The sequence below is a fragment of the Porcisia hertigi genome, chromosome 25 (assembly GCF_017918235.1).
Source record: "Porcisia hertigi strain C119 chromosome 25, whole genome shotgun sequence".
NCBI classification, from domain to species: Eukaryota; Euglenozoa; class Kinetoplastea; order Trypanosomatida; family Trypanosomatidae; genus Porcisia; species Porcisia hertigi.
In genome coordinates this window covers 455,691-474,737 of record NC_090584.1, presented here as the reverse complement: position 1 = coordinate 474,737, position 19,047 = coordinate 455,691, and the positions used below count along the sequence as shown (strand labels likewise).

Genomic DNA, 19,047 nt, shown 5'->3' with positions numbered 1-19,047 from the left:
GTCACATCGGCCCTGGGAAGATGTGTTCTGGTACACATACACACACACACACGTCACGTCATTGTCACTCCTGAGACGCCCCTACAGACTTTTGTTTTTCGGTCTGTCTTTATCGATTGATGCCCTCTTTTTTTTAAAAGTCATTTCTTTGGGCATCTCCCCCCCTCCCCCTCCCCTCGTAAGCAACGCCGTACTCATTTTTCAGGTGTTTTTGCTCTTTCGCATGCACCCCTGTGGTTCGCGTCGTTTTGAGTCGTTCTCCGCCTCTGCCTCCCATTCTGATTCCTTTGCGCTGCTTCTGCTGCATCATGTGCCGCGGTATCACTCCTTGAGACGCCGCCGCGCGGTTTTGTCAGTCGACTTTCCCATGTTCGCCACCCGAAGCGTTTCGACTTGGACTCGCATGCACGCGGTGCCGCAGAGATCGCACGGCCCCTCGCAGACGCTGCTAGCGTCTAACGAATCTGTCAAGGGTACGTGTGACTTCTTATCGGTCCGTTGCGCCTCTGTGCCGTGGGCAGCGGCTCAGGAGTCATCGAGGCTTTCACCCGGTGCGGCGGTGGTGCTGGCACAGCGCGCGCGCGAGAGTGTTCTTCGGCAGGAGCGATGCGCCGCCGATCTCCACTACTTTATGAGTGCGGAGAGGCGCGCGAGGCAACGTTTTTTCCCCGCGATCGGCGCATCGCCTCCAGCGTTGCGGTCACAGTCACCAGAAGGTAACTGTGCGCCGCGTGGCGTTCCCGCCGCGATGGACCCTCTGGTGCTTGTTGACAATTACCTTGACGCGCATGTCTTTTCTTCCTCCACTTCCTGGGAGGACCTTGACCTGCGTTTAGCCACGCCCTTCCCATCAGAGCTGCTCCGCGAGTCCCCGACAGTTTCCCGAGAAGTGGATACAGCGAGTGGGTGGAGGGCGCCGACGGACGAGCACATTGGTTGTGGGGGTTGCAGCTACAGCAGATCCGCATCACCCTTGTTCCGTCAGCAGCAGACGTTGTTTGATCTGCGGCGTCGCCTGGCGTACCTCTTGGCGGGTGACTGCACTGGTGCCGAGGACTCCGATAAAAAGGCCCTGCCGCTACGTGGCACCTTCCGTCGTGCCGCGTTGGCACTGTCGCTGACGCAAAGCATCCTCGAGGTGTCTTTTTTAAATGCGGGCGTGTCGGAGGCATCGAGGAACACGGAAGGGATTTCTACAGGAGCCCCGCATTGTAATGTGCAACACTCGCGCATGCAGTCTGGCGGCTTGGACGAGTCAACAACTTCTCTTGTGCGACCGCTGCAGCCCGACAGGCGTGGTCCATGCCCCTACGTGTACCGAAGCGTAGCGCAGCCCGTCGAGCTTACCCCAGCGGAGGCGTATGCACTTCTCAGGTGGTGTGCTGATCAGGTGTGTACGTGCGCACACGCAGTAGCCGCGGCCGCTCACCAAAGCGACTCCCCCGAGCATCACAGTCTCATCTTCCATTCTGACGCGGCGACTTCGTTAGCGGCGGACTGCGGCGGCCCAGAAGAAGGGGGAGGATCAGCGAGCAGCGCTTGCTCCGCGACAGAGTTCTGCAGCGGCCACAAACCAGATGGGTGCGAAGGGGCAGAAAAAAAAGGGGGTTGCAAAAGGCGGGCCTCACGAAAGGCGTCCGACAGTACGCTGCCGCGCTTGTCAACCTCCGCCACACGTTCACCATCGACGCTTTGGATGGCCAAGCGCTTGCCAGGCGACCGCATCAGCAAAGACATGGATGGCAACAACCCTTGGCCTTCGACTTTTGGTGGCCTGGAGCGCGAGCGGACGGAGGAGGTGGTCTTCAGTGCCACAGCACTCATGGAGCTTGTGGCCGCGTTTGCTCGCACGGCAGCCGAGTTGGCGTTGCCCATAGCGGATGGATTTTCTGGTCATTCTCACGAGGAGACCGTCCCACAGATGCAGCCACCAGCGCACGCCAGGCTGCACGGCTCAGTGGACTCCTGTTATGGCGGAGATGCCGTGTCAGGAAGCGAGGAGTACCTGGGTGGTTTCGTAGAAAACGTGGTTTCAGGTGCCTGTACCGCGCTGGACGCAGTGCGGTGCACAGGGCACCTGTGCGCGTACGCGAAAACTCGCGTCGGGAGCCGCAACAGGGACGCTGCCTCTTGTGGAAGTGGGGGCCATAGCGCACCAGCCATGGTCTTTACAGCGACCCACGATGAGGGTCAGGGGCAGCTCCGTAGTCTCTACAACCGCCTGTCCTTCTCGCAGACTGCTTTCCAGTCCGTGCTTTGCTGCGAGCGCGAGTCCTGGTCGAAGGCGCTGCAGCTGACGGAGCGGATGTCAGAGTGGAACACATCCCTCGATGGGCTGCTTGGCGTGTCTTCTCTTGCCACCAGCACCTCGTCGACATGCTCCCAACTCGATGCTCTTTCTCCTCCTCGTCTACTCGCAGTCGATGGAAGGGATGCAACCATTCCATTGGGTGCGACTTGCCCGAAAGCAGCGGCACACCTGCGCGGCTTGAGCAGGAGCACTGCCTACATGCTTCTATATGTCTTGGCGCAGCATGGGCGCCTCGCGGAGGTGCTGCGGCTGTGCGAGACTATTTTTAGCACAAACGCTTTCGATCTCCTTCGCGGCTGGTCGACATTCGACAAGCACGGTGCTGATGCAGATGCTGGTCTCGCATTGATCCTGCACCTGGCAGTCGCAAATACGGACCCCGCCGCCGCCGGTGCCTCTGCCCTTTCTGCGGCAAGTGTGGATCTCGATTTAGAGGCACGTGTGCACACTGCCCTTCTGGATCGGATGCGCTGCATCGAGTGTGTCGTGCGCGCTGGTGTGATGCCGCAGCGGATGCTGAGCGTCACGGAATACGCTACGTTGGTGCGCCGCCTTTTAGGGGACCAAGTCCGCAGTGACGCGGCGTGCCATGAGTTTGCTGCGACGACAATGCGCAGAGCCAGTCCTAGCAGCAGTCTGGGATGGTGGCTGTCCCCTTCTCAGGTTTGGCGCTTAAGCGCCGGCTTGGAGCACCACGTGCGCACCACACTTTGCCTTATGGGCTTCCAAGTGAATGTGCGCCACGGGCAGACAGACATGCTGAACCTGGAGGACCTGTACGTGGTGCTTACGATCACACGGCAGCTCGTGCGCCGCCACGACATCGATCTACGCCAGCTGCGGGACAGGCAGGCAAAATCACTGGGCGGCAGCGGTGGTGGTGATGGCGGAGATGCAGACGGGGCACTATCAAAGCCCCAGAGCAGGCGGTGGGTGGATTGGGGTGTTGTGACTGGTAACACAAAATGGACTCCGCTCAACTCTTCATCACCTCCGTCTGAACTCCTCTCGCATCCGCCGCCGCCCACCGTCACAGGCACCTGTGCGGAGGTGGGGGCGGTTAGTGGTTGCTGGACAGACTTGAAAGCCCGTGCACCGGCAAAGGTGGCGCTGCATGGCAGAGAAGAGCTCCTCCTTCACCTTCTGCCGGCGCGGCGGCTTGCAGGGAGTCCGACCGGGGCGGACTACGTTTATCAGCTCTGCACCACTTCTCACGCTGCTTGTCACCGTGCGCTGTTGTCGTTCCCTCCAGCGTACGTGGAGAAGAGTGGCTTCACCGCGCAACATATCACACCAATGCCACGACAGATCCCTGGTGTGGGGGCAGTCAACCGTGGCGCGGCGTCCAGCACGGTTGCCGGCAGCGCCGTGCTCTTGTCCCTTGTGTCGCAGGAGACGCTGTCCCTGCTGCGGGCCGTTTGTTACACACGCAATATCACTCTCTTCTGGAGCTCGGCCCTCGGCGCATTGGCCGCACAGCAACTGAGCGTGCAAGCTTCTGCAGCGGGTGCTGCTGGCACTCTTCACGGAGACGGTGGATTTTCGGAGCGCACTGCGTTCGCTTCTTCAGCCACCAGAGTACGTGAAAACTGGTTGCAGCCGGAGGAGGGGTCTGAGAGCCTGCGAGAGGAGGTAGCGTACGCTCTCGCTCACCAGGCGGAGGTAGCTGTGGGGGCTAGTCTCGTCGCCACTCGCCGCCTCGTGGACCCACTGATTGTGCTTGCACCGTATCTCTCCGCGTACACGGTTTCCGCGCTCGTTCAGCGGCCCTTTCGTCGCGCTTTCACATGGCAGCAGTGCCTGGCGCTACTGCCATACACCCCCTTGGGCTCACGGAGCCAGTTGTGGCTAGTTCGTCGCATTGCACAGGATAACAAGGGGCGACGCGGTGCGTTTCCAGATGTCGCCGCCGCACCGGTGTCTGGTGCGTCGCCGGCGCCGGGGCCGCGCACACTCTTGACGCTGTCCGCCTTATCGATCACAACACTTGAGACGGCAGAGAAAATGGTGGCTGTCGAGGCGGCGCATCAGCGACATCAGCGCCACCAGTGCAGCTCAGAAAGGGCAGGCCCAAACGCGACACTGGATGCAGCCCAGGCGGCGCAAAGGAGACGCCTTGTCGCTTCTCCGTCGAGTGCAGAATCTTCAGCGTCGGTTTTCGCTGACGCAATGGCGCACGCGGATGGTGCTCTTCTGGCTCTCCTCCTTGAGGGAAACTGGAAACGCGCCTTGCAGGCGTTTCAGGAGGCGCCGTCTCGCGTCCAGGTCGGCGGGGCCCCACATGTTGTGCGTCTCCTGGTGGCGGCGGATGTGTGGCGCGACTTGAGTGATGCGCAGCGACGACCGCTCGTACGCCTGGCTGTGCAGGGCTCTGCGCACTCGCTCGGCGGAGTCTCTGGTCTCCTGGAGGAGGTGTTGCAGACGACTCTAGAACACGGCCTCTGGCATACCGGCCTCTATTTCCACCGGAGTGTCGCCGTGGAGCAGCCAGAGCTTGTGCGACAGTGTCGGCGCGCCCAGTGCTACGCTGCTCAGCTGTGTCAAGGCCTGTTGAGACGGACGTCGATGACCAAGACGGTGGCCCAGATGACAAAGGCTGTACGGCGTAGTCAGTGGGCTGAAGCAGCCGCTTGCTTTCTGCGTTATGCGACCCAGCAACGTGATGGCACTCCAGTCGTCAGCACTTCCCTGCCACCAGTGCACCCCTTGAGTGACACACCGACAGGCGCACCGCTGGAGGATGCAGCAGCTCTTCACACCGCACCCGTTTGTGCGGCCTCTGAGAAGGCGGCGCCGCCACACGCCGCTTGCACCACGGCCGTGCCCCCAACCACCAGCGAAGAGCTCCATTCGCTCGCCGCGCTTATCGATGCAGACGAGTCGGTAGCCCTTCAGCCCCACACCAGGGCACGTGCATCCTCATCGTCGCCTGCGTTTAACCTGCTCTGCAACAGCGGCGACGCGTTGATCCCGCTTGAATTGGCGCACGTGGCGCAGACGGCGAGATACGCGATGCTGCATACGCCGTTGCTGTGGGTGCGTGCACTTCAATGGCTCCCCAAAACAGCGCTACCACTGCCGTTTAGTCATGAGCAGGCGTGGCGTGTCTTGTGTGCAGACAACACGGAAAAACTACGTGCTGTGTTGCCACCGGCAGTGCAACTTGAGGCGTCTTTGGACGAGAGGGGGGGTGCATCGGCGCAGGTGGCCGCCGCTGCTGCTGCTGCTGCTGTCGCGGCAGCGACGGTGGAGGACACGGTGGCGATGGTGACTTCCACCACAGAGGCAGCACTGTCGCTTGTCGAGGCAGCACGTCGCGCTCACCGTCCGCAGCATGCCAACGAGGTTGGAAAGGAGCAGCAGGCTGCTGTGGCGAATGCGCTGCGGGTGCTGCACCGCGCCGGTGCCTGGGAGCAGGCCGCTCTGCTCTACGACAAGGCCGTGGAGTCACATTGCATGCCCTACGCCTCTTCGTCAAAGGTCCTCGAAGCTGCACAGCAGGGCGGTGCCCCGTGGCAGGTGACGCTCACGTATTTTTTCCGCATGTCGCAGCGCCAGCGCCCCGACGTGAATGCGACGGCGGTGGCACTGCAAGCCTGCGTGGAGGGCGGTCAGTGGGAGACGGCGTTTCGTGTGCTGCGCCAAAGCGTGCTGACGCAAGCGGCCCCGGTTCCTCGACTCGTGATGTTGGCTGTGAATACTGCGCTTCAATGTGGCGTTTGGAGTCGCGCCTTGGCTGCCGCACACCAATACCGTCGCACGCGCAACCCACAGCTTGCGCACACTGTGTTGCTCACGTACGTGCGTACCCAGCATTGGGACGACGCCACAGAGTACTTTTACGACTGTACCCGCCGTGGACTACGCCCACTGGACGCCTCCTTGGAGTTGGCCATCATCGCGAGCGAGGCCGCCAGTGCTGAGTACCGCAAGACGGCGCTCATGGTCGGGGCAATCGCGTCGGCGCTGGAGGATCTCTACCGTATGAGCGGCGCTGTCTTGGAGCACATCATCTTTGTGCACCGACAGGCACAGCGCGGTGCACTGCACTGGCAGACAGTGTCGAGCTCGCCGTGCTGTATGCCGAAAAGGGCACTCCATGGTGCTGCAGACATCGATCACGACGGCGACTTTGTTCTCCCGCACCCAGCAGCTGCCTCGTCAAGAGATGAGGCCCACCACACGGATGCGGACGACAATTGTGATACCGTTTAAGTGCAGCCGTTTTCGCTTGCTCCTCGGTGCCGTCTTCTTCTTTCTTCTTAGCGACTGTGGAAAGCGCAGGTCGCGGTGACGATGAGGAGGGGGGGGGGAGGGGAGGGGAGGGGAGGGAGTCGCGAGCGACCTGGGCGCATGCCCTATTTGGCGAAGATTTCTGCATTACTACGCACACGCCTGTGCTTGTGATGTGTACACGTCTGTGCACCACAGTGGTGTTGTCGCGCGTTTCTCTGTCCTTGCCGCGGGAATGCCCACATCCAGCTCCATCTCCGCGCTGTAACCGCTCGTCCCCCCCCCCCCCCTCCTCCCCCCGCGGGGAGGGGGAGCAAAAAAAAAATAAGGGGGAGGCGACATCGATCACTCAGAGTCTGCAAAGACTGGCTGACAAGCGACTGCTCAACGTCAAAAAACAACAACCGACGCGTCGCTGCTGTCCCCCAAGGATTTCATTTCTGGAGGCTCCTGAGTTCCCTTAACGAACACACGTTTTCTGGGTGAGACACACCGGGTTTTTTGCCTCCCTCTCCCCCCAATGTACACACACACACACAAACTGCCATGACCTATACCACTCTGCATCATCTGTTTCCTCTTTTTTTGAACTGCTTCGTTGCTTCCTTGCGGACATGTAGAGGTGTGTATATACATACATTCACATATACATAAGGCTGGGGAAAGGGAGGGTCGTTGCCCCCCTTGCCAAAGTGACACTAGGCCTCGATAACTTCCCTGCCCCCTCCCCCCCCTCTCCCAACCCCACCCCACCCCTCATTCCCTCCCTTCACACACACACACACACACACACACAATGCGTACTTTTGTCTTTATCAGCGACATCCCGGACTTTCTGTTGCAGCCCATCATCAAGGGTGATGGAGACAGGAATGGTGCCAACGCCCACAACAAGTCGGCCCTCGCCACAACGGCGGTGGCCTCAAAGTTTGACCTTCGCTATGAGCGTCTGCGCCGTTTGCTAGTGGAGCACTCGTCTGGCGTGATGCTCGTTATGCATCTAGAGTCGAAGGGCTACGCGCTGGCTTTGTACGCCTCCGAGGGAGAGGCGCTGGCGGCTTGCAAGGCGGACATTACTCCGGAGCAGCCGGGGCGGAAGTACCCACCACTGCGCTTGCGCATTATAGAGAAGGAGAAGCCGCGGCCACCAGAGTCAGTCTACCAGCCCTGCTTGGTGGTGGAGGGCGAGGAGGTGCGCAAAGAAGAGCTCGCCGATACACGTGGCCTGGAGCTCGTGTATCGTGGTCGTATGGTAGCCAAATGGTGTGCGCGAACGTTAGCGGGCCAGGACTGCTACTTTGGGGTTGCATGTTTGAAGCTGCACAAGGCAGCAGTGCAGAGAACCCTGCGCAAGCGTCCACGCATCGAGGAGGACGACGCCGGCTCTCACCTGACGCGCGAGCAGCAGGAAACTGTGAGGTACCTGCTTTCCTCTGTCGAGACAGCGAGGGCAGCTCTTACGCCAGCTTCCATGACCATGAGGGGCTCCACCTACGTGCCAGTGTCGCTGGAGGAGATGAAGGTACTGACCCGCCTGGAGTGCGAGGCGTCGTCGAGTACGTTTTTGGCAGGGTCAGAGTCCCTGGAGGCTCACCCCGTCTATCAGGCGCTTCTTCAGCGCATTGATGGTGCCCTCCAGTCCCAGAGGGCCTCTGGTGTTGCCACCGTCGCCGGCGAGCCCACCGCGTTCTTTCCGCGGCTGAGCTGCCCTGGCGGTGCGCCGTGGGAATGGACTCTTGAATCAGAGGACGGTCGGCGGCGGCTTCGCCAGCGGTGCCCTCCCCCGGCGAACGGTGCACCCACGCCGCTGGAGCGCGATCTATACACACAGCGACTGTGGTATCACATGAATCAGCTGAACCGGTGCCACAGTGCGCGAGACGTGCTGCGGATGTTGGGCGGGAGTCGGCGCGTGCGGGAGGCGGTGCGTCGGCTCAGTGAGACGATCAAGGATAGCTCGGTGCCATTGCAGTCCAGTATCAGCGCCGACGGTGAAGTTCGAGCCAACGCATCGCCCCCATCCTTTTCGTCGTCGTTGCCTGACACCAAAACTGCAGAGCTAACCCTTTGTTTGCAGCCGTGGTTGTACCTTCCCACCGTGGGCTGCGAGGTTACCGCGTATCTCGAGCGCGGCGGCCGGCGGGTTCGCGGCGTCGTGCAGCGCTACGCTCAAGTGCGTCTCATGACCTCAGCGACGCTCTTGGCTTCCGCGTCTTGTGCGATGGGAGGAGACACCCACATCGATGCTTTGCTCGCTCGTTATGCCGTCCTCGAGTCAGCGACCGACGCAGCCGCCGAGGAGGACCTCACCAGGGAGCTGCGTGCACTGCAGCGCAGTTTTTCCAGCGCGGTGGGCGACGTCGCACTTCACTTGCAGACGCATTCTGATAGCATCGGTGGCGACGGAGTAGCTTGGTGCGTGCATCTAGCGGTGGTGCTGACGCCAAGCTCAGCTCCAGCAACAGGGCCTTCGCCCTCTGTGGTCTTGCTCTCCGCTAGTCCCTATCAGCAAGGACTCGAGGAGTGCACCATGTACTCGTCTTTGGCGCCACCGAGTAGAGACAACGATACGGCCACCTCATCGGTGGCGAGTCCCACGAAGGTGGAGGTGAGCTGGAATACTCAGCGGCACCCGCACATCCCACTGTTCAGCCGTGATATCATGGAGAAAATGCGCTCCGATGCCGTGTGACGTAAAAAAAAAAGGAGGCGAAAGGGATGGGGTGGGGTGGAGTGGGGAGGTCCCAGTGCTATGCGGTGCTCTGAAGCCTGACGGTGTAGGCGGGTCGGTGCGAGAAGGACGGGCACGAGAAGGGAGATGTGCTTCTACGTTCACATGGATGGTGCATCTCGACTTACTTGCCCCCCTTTTTTTTTTTAAAAGATGGCCAATTCTAGGCGTGCTTTCCCCAGTTTTGCTCTCTCTCTCTCTATACGTGTGACATGCGCATGCGCCTGCGCTCAACCCGGCGAACATGGAGCACCGTAACATACCTGAGCTCACCCACCTCACCCTTAGACCTACGTGCACACGTACACACGGCCTCAGGCTCTCACATGCATTGGTCTGGCAACATCTCTAATTCTCGACATCACGGCATGGAGCGTCTGTGCATATTCGCATTACTTCGCCTCTAGTGTTGGTGTCCTCAGCTGCCAGAGGGCCCACAGCACCTCACCCATACCCCACCTCAAAGCCTCTCCGCCCTTCCCCAATCTCGGTGGTGGACATCCTGTCTGAACCTCCTCTTGCCGGCGCCGCCACTGCCCTGCTCTTGGCCACTCATTTCACGATTCTTTTTTTTTTGCTCGCGTACGCGCTCTTTTCTTCCCCCCCCCCTCTTTCGCAATCGTTCTCAACCGAGCGACAGTTCACTGTCGAGGCTTTTATCGTCCTCGGTGCTTCTCTAACTTCACACACACACACACACACACACAGATACTCACAATACCATTTCGAGTGTGTCTCAGTGAATAACGAATGCCCCCGAAAAAGACAAGATCCAAAGCAGCAGCAGCAGCTGTGCCGCCGGCAGTTGAACAAACGCCAACCAAACGTGCCGCGGCGGCTTCTCCAGCAAAGCTGTCGACTACGCCATCTCCGAAGACACAATCCGTGACGACACCAATCAAGAGGAGCCCCGTAGCGGGCAGCGCAAGTCCAACCCCGTCTTCCTCTTCGATGGCACAGGGACGGCGGCGGCAGCGATCGCAGCTGCAGTCCTCCACCCCTGAAAGGGAGCGCAGTCAAAGCACCGTCAAGCAGGCACGTGGGAGCTCGTTTGCAGCGACACCCCGGTCGACTACACCGGCTCCCAGCAAGACTCCGCAGCGTTCTTCCTCGGCCTCCCCGACTCGGCTAGGCACCGACGGGAACGCTGCGAAGGCCAAGGCGAACGGTACTGTAGCAGCTGCGGTGGCGACAAGCACTTCCGCATCTCCAGTGCGCCCGGCTCCGCCGCCGCCATCGCCTGCCCCGCATGAAAGGGTGACAACGTCACCGCCACCGCCACCGCAGTCTGTGAGGCCCAAGAAGAGAGGTTCTGGTGGTACTGCGGACTGCAGCGTCTCTCCACACACCGCACGGGTGCCCACGGAGCAGGCCAAGGAAGCTCCAGCGGTTGCCGTGGCGGACAGCGCAAACCTAAGCGTCAGCCTTAGCGCTGCAGCTGCTGGGGCCCCCAAGGCCTCGAAGTCTGGACGAAGCCGCAGTGTGCGTCGCAGCCGTGCCCGCGCGCTTTTGTCGGCGTCTTCGTCGCCGGCCTCCTTGCCGGACGCGCACTTTGTTGAGCGGTTCATTCGTGAGTCGAAGGTAATCGCCCCGGATGTGAGCGGCATTCGTTGTCTAGCGGTGCACCCCTCAGAGCAGGAGGTCGTTGTTGCTCGGGAGAACGGTTCGCTGGTGCTCTACGACGTGTCCTTCTTCCAGGGCATCCCGCAGTTTGTGCAGCGCCGCCACACGGGCGGTCAATCCCACCGCACCATTTCGGGACTGGCGTACGTGTCGCTCCCAGCACCGGTGTCGTCCTCGGCGTCAAAGCCCGAGGCGGCGTCCTTTGCACACCGCAACGTCCTTCTTGCTTCTATGATGTCTGGCCAGATAGTCGTGTATGACGCGGAGTTGCTCGTTCCTGTGGCACTCCACCAACGCAGTGGTGGCGCCATCTGGGCTTTGCATGTTGTGAGTGCGGCGTGCGTCTACGCCGCCATGGCTGATGGTAGCTGGCAGCAGCTGCGCCTCACGTGCAAGCGAGACGGTGCCGCCCCGCAGCTGGATCTCGTGCGTGTTGTGCCCGGCATCAGCGGCGCCGACCGCGCTTTGTCTGTGACGACGTCTCAGTCGCTATCCATGGCGGTCGGTACTGACGACGCCGGTAACGTACATGCGTGGCGCTTGCCTGCTGGTGTGTCATCGCAAGGGTCGTCTTCCGGCGTGAGTGCCGCGGAGGAGGATGGCGAGGCTGCCGCTCCCAGCCGTTCACGCGGTTTGGCGGAGCACGATTCCTTGTGGACCACAAAGCTGGCGAAGGGTATCGCGCTCAGCTGCGCTGTTGTTGGCGGGACACAGCGCCCTTGTGTTGTTGTTGGGACGTCGATGGGTGACGTTGTGCTGCTCGATGCTGCGCACGGACACGTCTTCCAAACGTTTTCACAGCATAAGGGTCCGGTGTCGACGCTGGTAGTTCAAGGCGACGCTGTTGTCTTTGCGTCCGGCTGGCACGAGAGCCTTCGGAGTTACCGCTGCAGCGAGCAAGGGGATTGGTACCCGGCCGAGGTGAAGCGACGCACGCACTATCACGAGGCGAGCCAGCTGGCTCTGTTGCCAAGTCGCAAACTGATTTTGTCCGCATCGCGCGACGGCACGATCATGTACGCATCAACGGCGCAGTTGTTCACATCGCCGGCGATGTATGTGGTGGCCAGCACACAGCAGTTCGCCTACGCCACCGGCCGCGATGTCCTCTTGCAGTCGCGCTTCGACACGATCGAGGCCTTCCACATGGACAGCGCCGGTCGCCACTGGGTGCCCTTCTTTGGCCACCGCCTCGATGGCCGCTTTCATCTCTCCGGCCTGTGGTGCGATCGACAGCTGGACTACGTCGTTTTCGCTACAGAAGAGCGCCTTGGGCTTCTGAAGGTGGTCTGGCGTGCACATGCAGCGATGTCCGTGTCACGACTTGAGGTGGTCGTGGAACTACCAGCACGCAGCGGTGTCGTTGACATCTGCTGGTCGGGCAGCGCCGGTCCTGGTGTATCAGATGGCGAGGTCAGTGCTGATGCGAGTGACGAGACGGCTGCCGATATGTCCGCATCGTTGCCGACCTCGAAGCGGCTGTATATTCTTTACGACGACAGCGTCACGTGCGTCACTCTCGCTGATGGGTATCCGGTGGTGCACACCCCTGTGCAGGTACGCGGTAAGATGCTCCCTGGCGACTCGCTGAGGCCCTACCAGCTATTCTGCCGCCCAATAGCGGCAGCGTCTCTGCGGAGGAAGGGCAGCAGTAACACCAGTAGTCTGACATCTGACGCAAAAGAAGGCGAAGAGATTGTCATCTACGGCCACCGTGGCAGCTGCCGCATGCGTCTCATGCTTGATGGCACCCCCGACGCGAGCTCCCTCGTCTTCGACCTGGATGACGTGTACACGCTGGTACAAGAGTTGCCGCTGTTGCAGGATGCATCGAGCAAAGACGCCCAGGAGGGTGGCGACAGTGGCGCGGGACCGGCACTGAAGAGGCCAAAGTCCGAGGTGTCGGCCACGTCAGCGCCTGCGAAGGCGGCGACCTCTTGCGAGGCCCTGGTTGGCTTATCTACTCTGCAGCAGCGGTACGTCGTAGGCCCGACGCTGCACTCGTCCTCAGCGGCTTCTACCCCGCTTTCGGCGACTCTGCCTCATGATGTGCGCTGGATAGCCCGCATCGCGGTTTCTTCGTCGAGCCGCAACAACACTACCACCACCACGCCTGCCTCCTCCGCCTCCGCTCCTGTCTCATACAAATTCCTTGGGTACTTCAGCCGTGGTCTCCTACTCGCTTCGGGTGACAGCTGGCACATGGTGCGGCGCATGTGCGTGGAGGCTGCTTTTCTGGTAAAGGATGGCACAGAGGTGCTGGTGTTGGAGCGTAACCTCGAGAAGACCCTCGAATCCCTTCCCCTCTGCTGGAAGGTGCGCCGCTTTGGCAACTGAGCAGGTGCACCGCCGCCTCGGGATGGGCACCTCGATAAGACCAACATGCATGTCTGGTTGTGTGTTGTGTGTTATGTGTGTTGTGTGTGTGGGGGGGGTTGAGAGTTGTTTTGCAGAAAAGCCTCTGAAGTGACCCCCTTTTTACTTGCGGGGGGATGGGCGCGTGCAACGTAGGTGGCGCTGGTGGAAGCGCTGAGGGGAAGCCAGAGGGCGTCTGTGTCGAAGCGCAGGAGGGGCGGAAGCCCCTCTCCCCCGGAAAGGGTGTGGCTCAAGGGCAACATGCAAGTTTTTCAGGCCAGAAGATCAAGTGTGACTGGCTGTGAGTGTGTTTGATAGCAAAGGGGGTGGGGGTCGCTGACTGTTGCTTCTCTTCCGCGTTGCTTTCGCTCTACGCATAACCACCACAAGCCCCCCCTCCCCCCCCTCCCTCCCTCCTACCCACCCCACGTCGCTTCCTCAGACATACGTGCCGTAATACTCCGCTTTCCTTTCCCCCACTCTCTCATAGGATTTTGTCGAGTTTGTTTTGGTGACCACGCAGCGACCGTATCTTCGTGTGTGTGTCACGCACACAGACACACACGCACACTTCTTCCCTTCTCTCAATGTCTCCTGGTATCAACATCATTTTTATGTTGTCTTAAGTGCCCTTTTTTTTTGTGTGTGCGCGCGTGTGTGTGGGGGGCTAACATGTTTTTTTTCTTATGACGTCTAAAGCACCAGGGGGAACGAGCGAGGGGGAATGCGGAGCGCGATCATGACACCCGCGCGTGGTCGACTCCGACTTCTCCTTCGGTTCGGCTCGCGCACCTCACCTGTAAATAACGCAACCACAAAAAAAAAATAGAGCTTTCTCTAGGTGGCATGTGTACGCAGTGTATGCGGCCTGATGCGCACACACATACACACATACACACACATGCATGTAGAGGCTGATGCTGTTGAGAGAGAGAGTCTCTAGTGAGGGTGGTGTGGGCCGGTGGCGATAGGGACTGGTACAGCGCGAGAGTATTTTTTTGGGGGCGGGGGAGGGTCGTATAGCGCATATTCAAGGGCGAGAAGCTTGGCGATCACTGATCCCCTTCCCTGCTCCTATTAAAGCTTCTTGTGTCCATGGTACTTTGTCCTCCCCACGCTACAGCAAGTATATGCTGTTGGTGGTCGTTACCGGTCTAGCTGCCTCACCTTCGCTCATGGTCGAGGGAGGGAGAACGCGTACCGGCATATGTACACCATCGGGGACGTGGGTGTCGGTGCGCAGCTCCATCGTCTACACAGCCCCTGTAGCCTTTCTTCCTCCTGTGCTCGTCCGGGGCCCCTGCTTGATGCTTCGTCTTTATGCTCTGACTGCGGCGCATGATTTCTGTTCTATTCTCGTTTTTGTTACGCGCTTCGCTGTCCCTTCCCTTCCCTTCCCTCCCCCCCTTCTCATCCCATCCCTCCTAATCAATGACCATTCCTACTTGTATACACACACACACACACACTCACACACACACACAATAATCCGGACGGTGACGTCAGCGATGGCGTCCGCGGCCTTCTACCCGCCCTCATACCCCGCAGGTGTCTTTTTGGTTCGCTCCAAACAGCAGTTGGCACCTCTCCTTTCACGGTTGCGTGCGACCCGTCGACTTAAGGCAGGTCGCAATGTGACGGTGTTTGACGGCGAGCACTTTGCTGAGGTGGTAGACGATCCGACCACCAAACTGCCGGCGAGTACTCCTGAAGGGCAAGGGAGCGGTGTAGTCGCGAAAGGAGAGGGTCAGCGGAGCAGCGGTAGTGCAGACACCGCGTTCTGCTTAAAAAGGACGTTGTTACAACTCTACGAAACAACAGAGGCCGAGGCCGCGGCGTTCGAGATGACTACGGATCCACGGAGCAGCAAAGGGGTTTCTGGCAGCGATGGTGCCACCTTACCTCTGCCCCGAACTCTCTCTACGTGCAAGGCACACACACCTGTCACGTGCTCAATCGGTTCAGCAGTGCCATGTGAACCGTTTGTGCTTACCACGACACGTGGCTCTGTCGAAGGTGAGCAGTTTCTTTCGCTGCTGCGCGTTCCCTGCGCTGCACGTGCAGGTGCAGGTGCACAGTGGCCACCCTACATGGCGGTGCACGTTGTCGGTGCATTTCTGGAGGCGGAGGTTCTCGAGTTTCTCTCCCCGGGCGGATCATGTGGAAGTCTCAGCACTGACATGGACGGTGTTGACAGACGCGAGTTGGGAAAGTCCTCTCTGGCAGTGGCTTACATTTATGGCATCCGGCGGTTCCATCGCGTATGTTGCCCAGTGCTGGAGGAGATGCCATTTGCTCTTGCAGCGATGCGGCGCATGGCATTACTGCAGCGTCACCAGCGCCTTCTCCAAGGTCGTGACGTTGCGGTCAACAGTACGTCCACACCGCCATCGCCGCAAGAAGGCACCCCATCGCTATGCGCTGTCCCCCTCCAGCGCAGTAGCGGTCTGCCCGCTGCCGTCTCGCGAGACCCTGACGCCACGTGCACTCCATTCTTCACATTCTCCGAGTTGTTTAGTGGCATCGGCATGTTCCGTAGTGCTCTGGAGCGCGTTGGTGGTCATGCCGCCTTCGCCGTGGAGATCGCTCCCCCCGCGCAGATTGTCTACGCACTCAACCACCGCTGCTTGCACGATTGTTCAGCCGCGCTGCAGCTGCCTAATGCGGATCCGGGGGATCTCAAATCGGGCCCCGATGCCCTCTTCAATGAACGCAGCAGTCGCCGCGGGCCCGGCTTGGCAGCTGCCGCCTCCGCAGCAGCCGATGACCATACACCGACGATGGGAGGCTTTCCTGTGGCCACAGCATGTTTTGCGCCGTTTCTGGTGGGTGACATCACCGAGATCCCCAGCGCCTTTTTCCCTCTCCACGACGTGCTCACCGGCGGTTTTCCCTGTCAGAGCTTCGCCAAGGCCGGCGACGCCGCGGGGCTGTACGCGGAGAAGGGATGGCTTTTCTACGAAGTGTTGCGAGTGTTGGCTACTACTCGACCGGCGGCATTCTTGCTCGAAAATGTCGAGCATCTTGTCAATGTCGAGGCTGGTGCTCAGCTCGCTGAGATCCTCGAACGGCTTCGCCACCCGGCGTCGACATCGCCCACACCAGCCCTCGAGAGCGCCGCAGTTGAGTACGAGGTGCAGTACGTGGTCGTGGATGGCGGCGCCCTCACACCACAGACGCGCAAGCGAGTCTACTTTTTCGGCTTCCGGGTCGCCTCCGCTGCAGAGCAGAGCCGTGCAGTGTCCTCTGACTTGCACCATCCCTCCTGTCGGTTTTCTCTGCCTCGGGCTGAAGGGGGGGAGGCAAGGTCGGCTGCAGCCCGAGTGGTCGCCAATGCCCTTCAGCAGATAAAGGCTGCCTCTCTTCACTCGCCATACCGCAATGTCGGGGAGCTCCTGGTAGCTCCCTCAACTGTTGATGTCTTGAGCCTGACATCGCAAGGGCGCTCAATGCAATCTGCGTCGATGACCACACCGAGCGAGCTAAAGAGTGGCGCCCACCGGTCCGCACACAGCGACCTTCAGTTGACCCCCTCTCAGTGGGAGGCGGTTCAGCGTAGTCGCACATACCGGCAGAAACCGCTGTGGCGGCTGTGCGACGTCCGGGGACAGGCCCGCACTCTGATGGGCAGTTACCGTACGAGTTATCAGCTCTACTCCGAGTTTGTGCCTTACTCGCCCGAGTTGACACTAGATGAAGTCACGACGCTGCTACAAAGAGAAACGCTCCTGAGGCCAGAGAATGGTGCCGAGGATGTGCGTGGTGGCGGCTCAGATGACTCAGCGATGGCGGTGCCACCATCCCCACCGCTGCGATTCTTCGCGCTGCGGGAGTGTGCGCGTTTGCAGGGAATCGAGGACGACTTCCTCCTCCCACACGACACGATGCAGCCCTGGCAAAGCCCTGGCACCGCTGGTGCTGGTGCGGCGGTTATTTCTCCCGAAGTACTCCGCCAGGTGCCACGCGGTGCCGTCTACAAGCTGATCGGGAACGCAGTCAACCCGCGCGTGGTGGCGTGCTTAGGGGGCGCCATCGCGTCTTATTTACACGAGCGGCGTATATAAACGCGAGCGGTGGGTTTTCTGTTTTATCCTTCCACATTATCGTGTATGGCGCTAACCGGCAAGTCATGTATCTGCAGGGGCTCACGATGTCGTACGTGTCTTGTCGCGCACATCGCATGCCCCCCTCTTCCTCCCCCCCAATCACGTCAGACCTGGGCACACGGGAACAGCCCGGAGACAATGAAGCAAGACAGGCCAAGTTGGGAAAGGGTGTGTGAGCGCTTTGGTGGGGTGGGATGGGGTCGAGCGGCGATCGATCTCACTCTTATAACGACTACAAAACAACGATAACAACAAAGATATAAAAGGAACGAAAAGTCACAAACTCGTCTGTTTGTGTGTGTGGGCGCGGTGGGAAGGGAGGGAGGGGGACCTATACCAATCTTGGGGGATGGGCCCCATCACACACACACACACACACGCACACAAATGGATGCAGTTGCTTTAGATGCTATCGCTTCTCGTCTTGCCTATCCTCTTTCTACACCACTCACTCTCTCTCTCGTCTCTGACCTGGGTGCTCCTCTCGTTTCTCTGAATGACACACACACACACACACACACACACGTGTACACCACCACCACTACTAATAATAATCGCTTCCCCCCTTATTGCTAGAGGAGTGAGATCTACTCGTCTTCCACCCTTTAAACCCCCCGCCCGCCCCCCTCTCTGCAATCATGCCGCCGAAGGCTGGTCAGACGAAGAAGGCCAAGATGGAGGCCGCCACGAAGGGCGCGAAGAAGACCACGAAGAAGTGGAGCAAGGGCCAGTCCCGCGAGGCTCTGCAGAACGCCGTCATGTTCGACAAGGAAACGTACGACAAGCTCCGCAGCGAGGTGCCCAAGTACAAGCTCATCACCCCGTCGATCATCTCCGACCGCCTCAAGGTTGCCGTTTCCATCGCCGCCGCTGGCCTCAAGCAGCTGTGCCGTGAGAGACTGATCCGTCTGGTGTCGTGCTCCAGCAAGACCCGTGTGTACACGCGCATCGTACAGGCTGCCCCGGTTGAGGCGGCTGCCGCTGCTCCGGCTGCTGAGTAAGCGGTTGTGACTCAAGGTGGAGACTTTGGCGCCCCCGTCTGCGTGCGCATCTGTCTGCTCGGATGTTCGAGGGTGGGAATGTGCCTGAGGTGAGTGGTGAGCCTGAACATGAGAGGCGGAGGCTAGGAAAGTGCAAAGACCAAATATGGGAAGACATTTTGTTCTGCCTCTTCTGCAGAACACCCTCCCCCTTCTTCACCTCTCTTTGCACCCCCCCCCCCCCCCCACCACCACCACCACCACACTCCGCCTCATGCCCTGTGTGTGTGTGCGAGAGAAAGGTTCCGGGGGCGCCTGTGCGTGCGGTTTTACGTCCACACTTATGCAACCTCTCTTGTTCTCGGTTTCTCGTCGTCGTCTTTGCGGCCCCCCTCCATCTCTCTTCTTCTGTTCGCAGTGGATCCGTCTTTTTGATTTTTCTCTTCTCATTTCCAAGTGAAATAAAATGTACGTACAAAAAGAATATATATATATATATGCTGGGAGCAAAACCAGGAAAAACAACGCGTGTGTGCGTGCGTGTGCGTGGTTCACACCAGCGCGACTTCCTGGACAGGGATGCCCTCGTTTTCTCCCTTGAACCAATGCCCCCGCCCCCCACCCAACCCCACCCAACCCCTCACCCTGACTACCAACACTGGAACTGAAACCCCCTTCGGTGTTTCTCTTTTTTTTTCAATACTCCCG

The 19,047-nt window shown here is 60.0% G+C and overlaps 5 protein-coding genes across 5 annotated transcripts; all 5 read left to right on the top strand.

Annotated features, from left to right (window-relative positions):
• Nucleotides 1–1,696: 1,696 nt before the first annotated feature.
• Nucleotides 1,697–6,526, top strand: JKF63_04624 (uncharacterized protein; the record flags this gene model as incomplete). The annotated part of the gene is made up of 1 exon (XM_067900605.1): nt 1,697–6,526. The coding sequence occupies one exon, from the start codon at nt 1,697–1,699 to the stop codon at nt 6,524–6,526; it is 4,830 nt and encodes a 1,609-aa protein (XP_067756626.1).
• Nucleotides 6,527–7,340: 814 nt separating this feature from the next.
• JKF63_04623 (uncharacterized protein) lies at nt 7,341–9,236 on the top strand (the record flags this gene model as incomplete). Its single annotated transcript, XM_067900604.1, has 1 exon — nt 7,341–9,236. One exon carries the CDS (start codon nt 7,341–7,343, stop codon nt 9,234–9,236), a length of 1,896 nt encoding a protein of 631 aa, XP_067756625.1.
• A 789-nt stretch (nt 9,237–10,025) lies between these two features.
• On the top strand, nt 10,026–13,235 carry JKF63_04622 (uncharacterized protein; the record flags this gene model as incomplete). Its single annotated transcript, XM_067900603.1, has 1 exon — nt 10,026–13,235. One exon carries the CDS (start codon nt 10,026–10,028, stop codon nt 13,233–13,235), a length of 3,210 nt encoding a protein of 1,069 aa, XP_067756624.1.
• A 1,526-nt stretch (nt 13,236–14,761) lies between these two features.
• On the top strand, nt 14,762–17,317 carry JKF63_04621 (uncharacterized protein; the record flags this gene model as incomplete). The annotated part of the gene is made up of 1 exon (XM_067900602.1): nt 14,762–17,317. The coding sequence occupies one exon, from the start codon at nt 14,762–14,764 to the stop codon at nt 17,315–17,317; it is 2,556 nt and encodes an 851-aa protein (XP_067756623.1).
• Nucleotides 17,318–17,997: 680 nt separating this feature from the next.
• On the top strand, nt 17,998–18,360 carry JKF63_04620 (uncharacterized protein; the record flags this gene model as incomplete). The annotated part of the gene is made up of 1 exon (XM_067900601.1): nt 17,998–18,360. One exon carries the CDS (start codon nt 17,998–18,000, stop codon nt 18,358–18,360), a length of 363 nt encoding a protein of 120 aa, XP_067756622.1.
• Between the last annotated feature and the right edge of the window lie 687 nt (nt 18,361–19,047).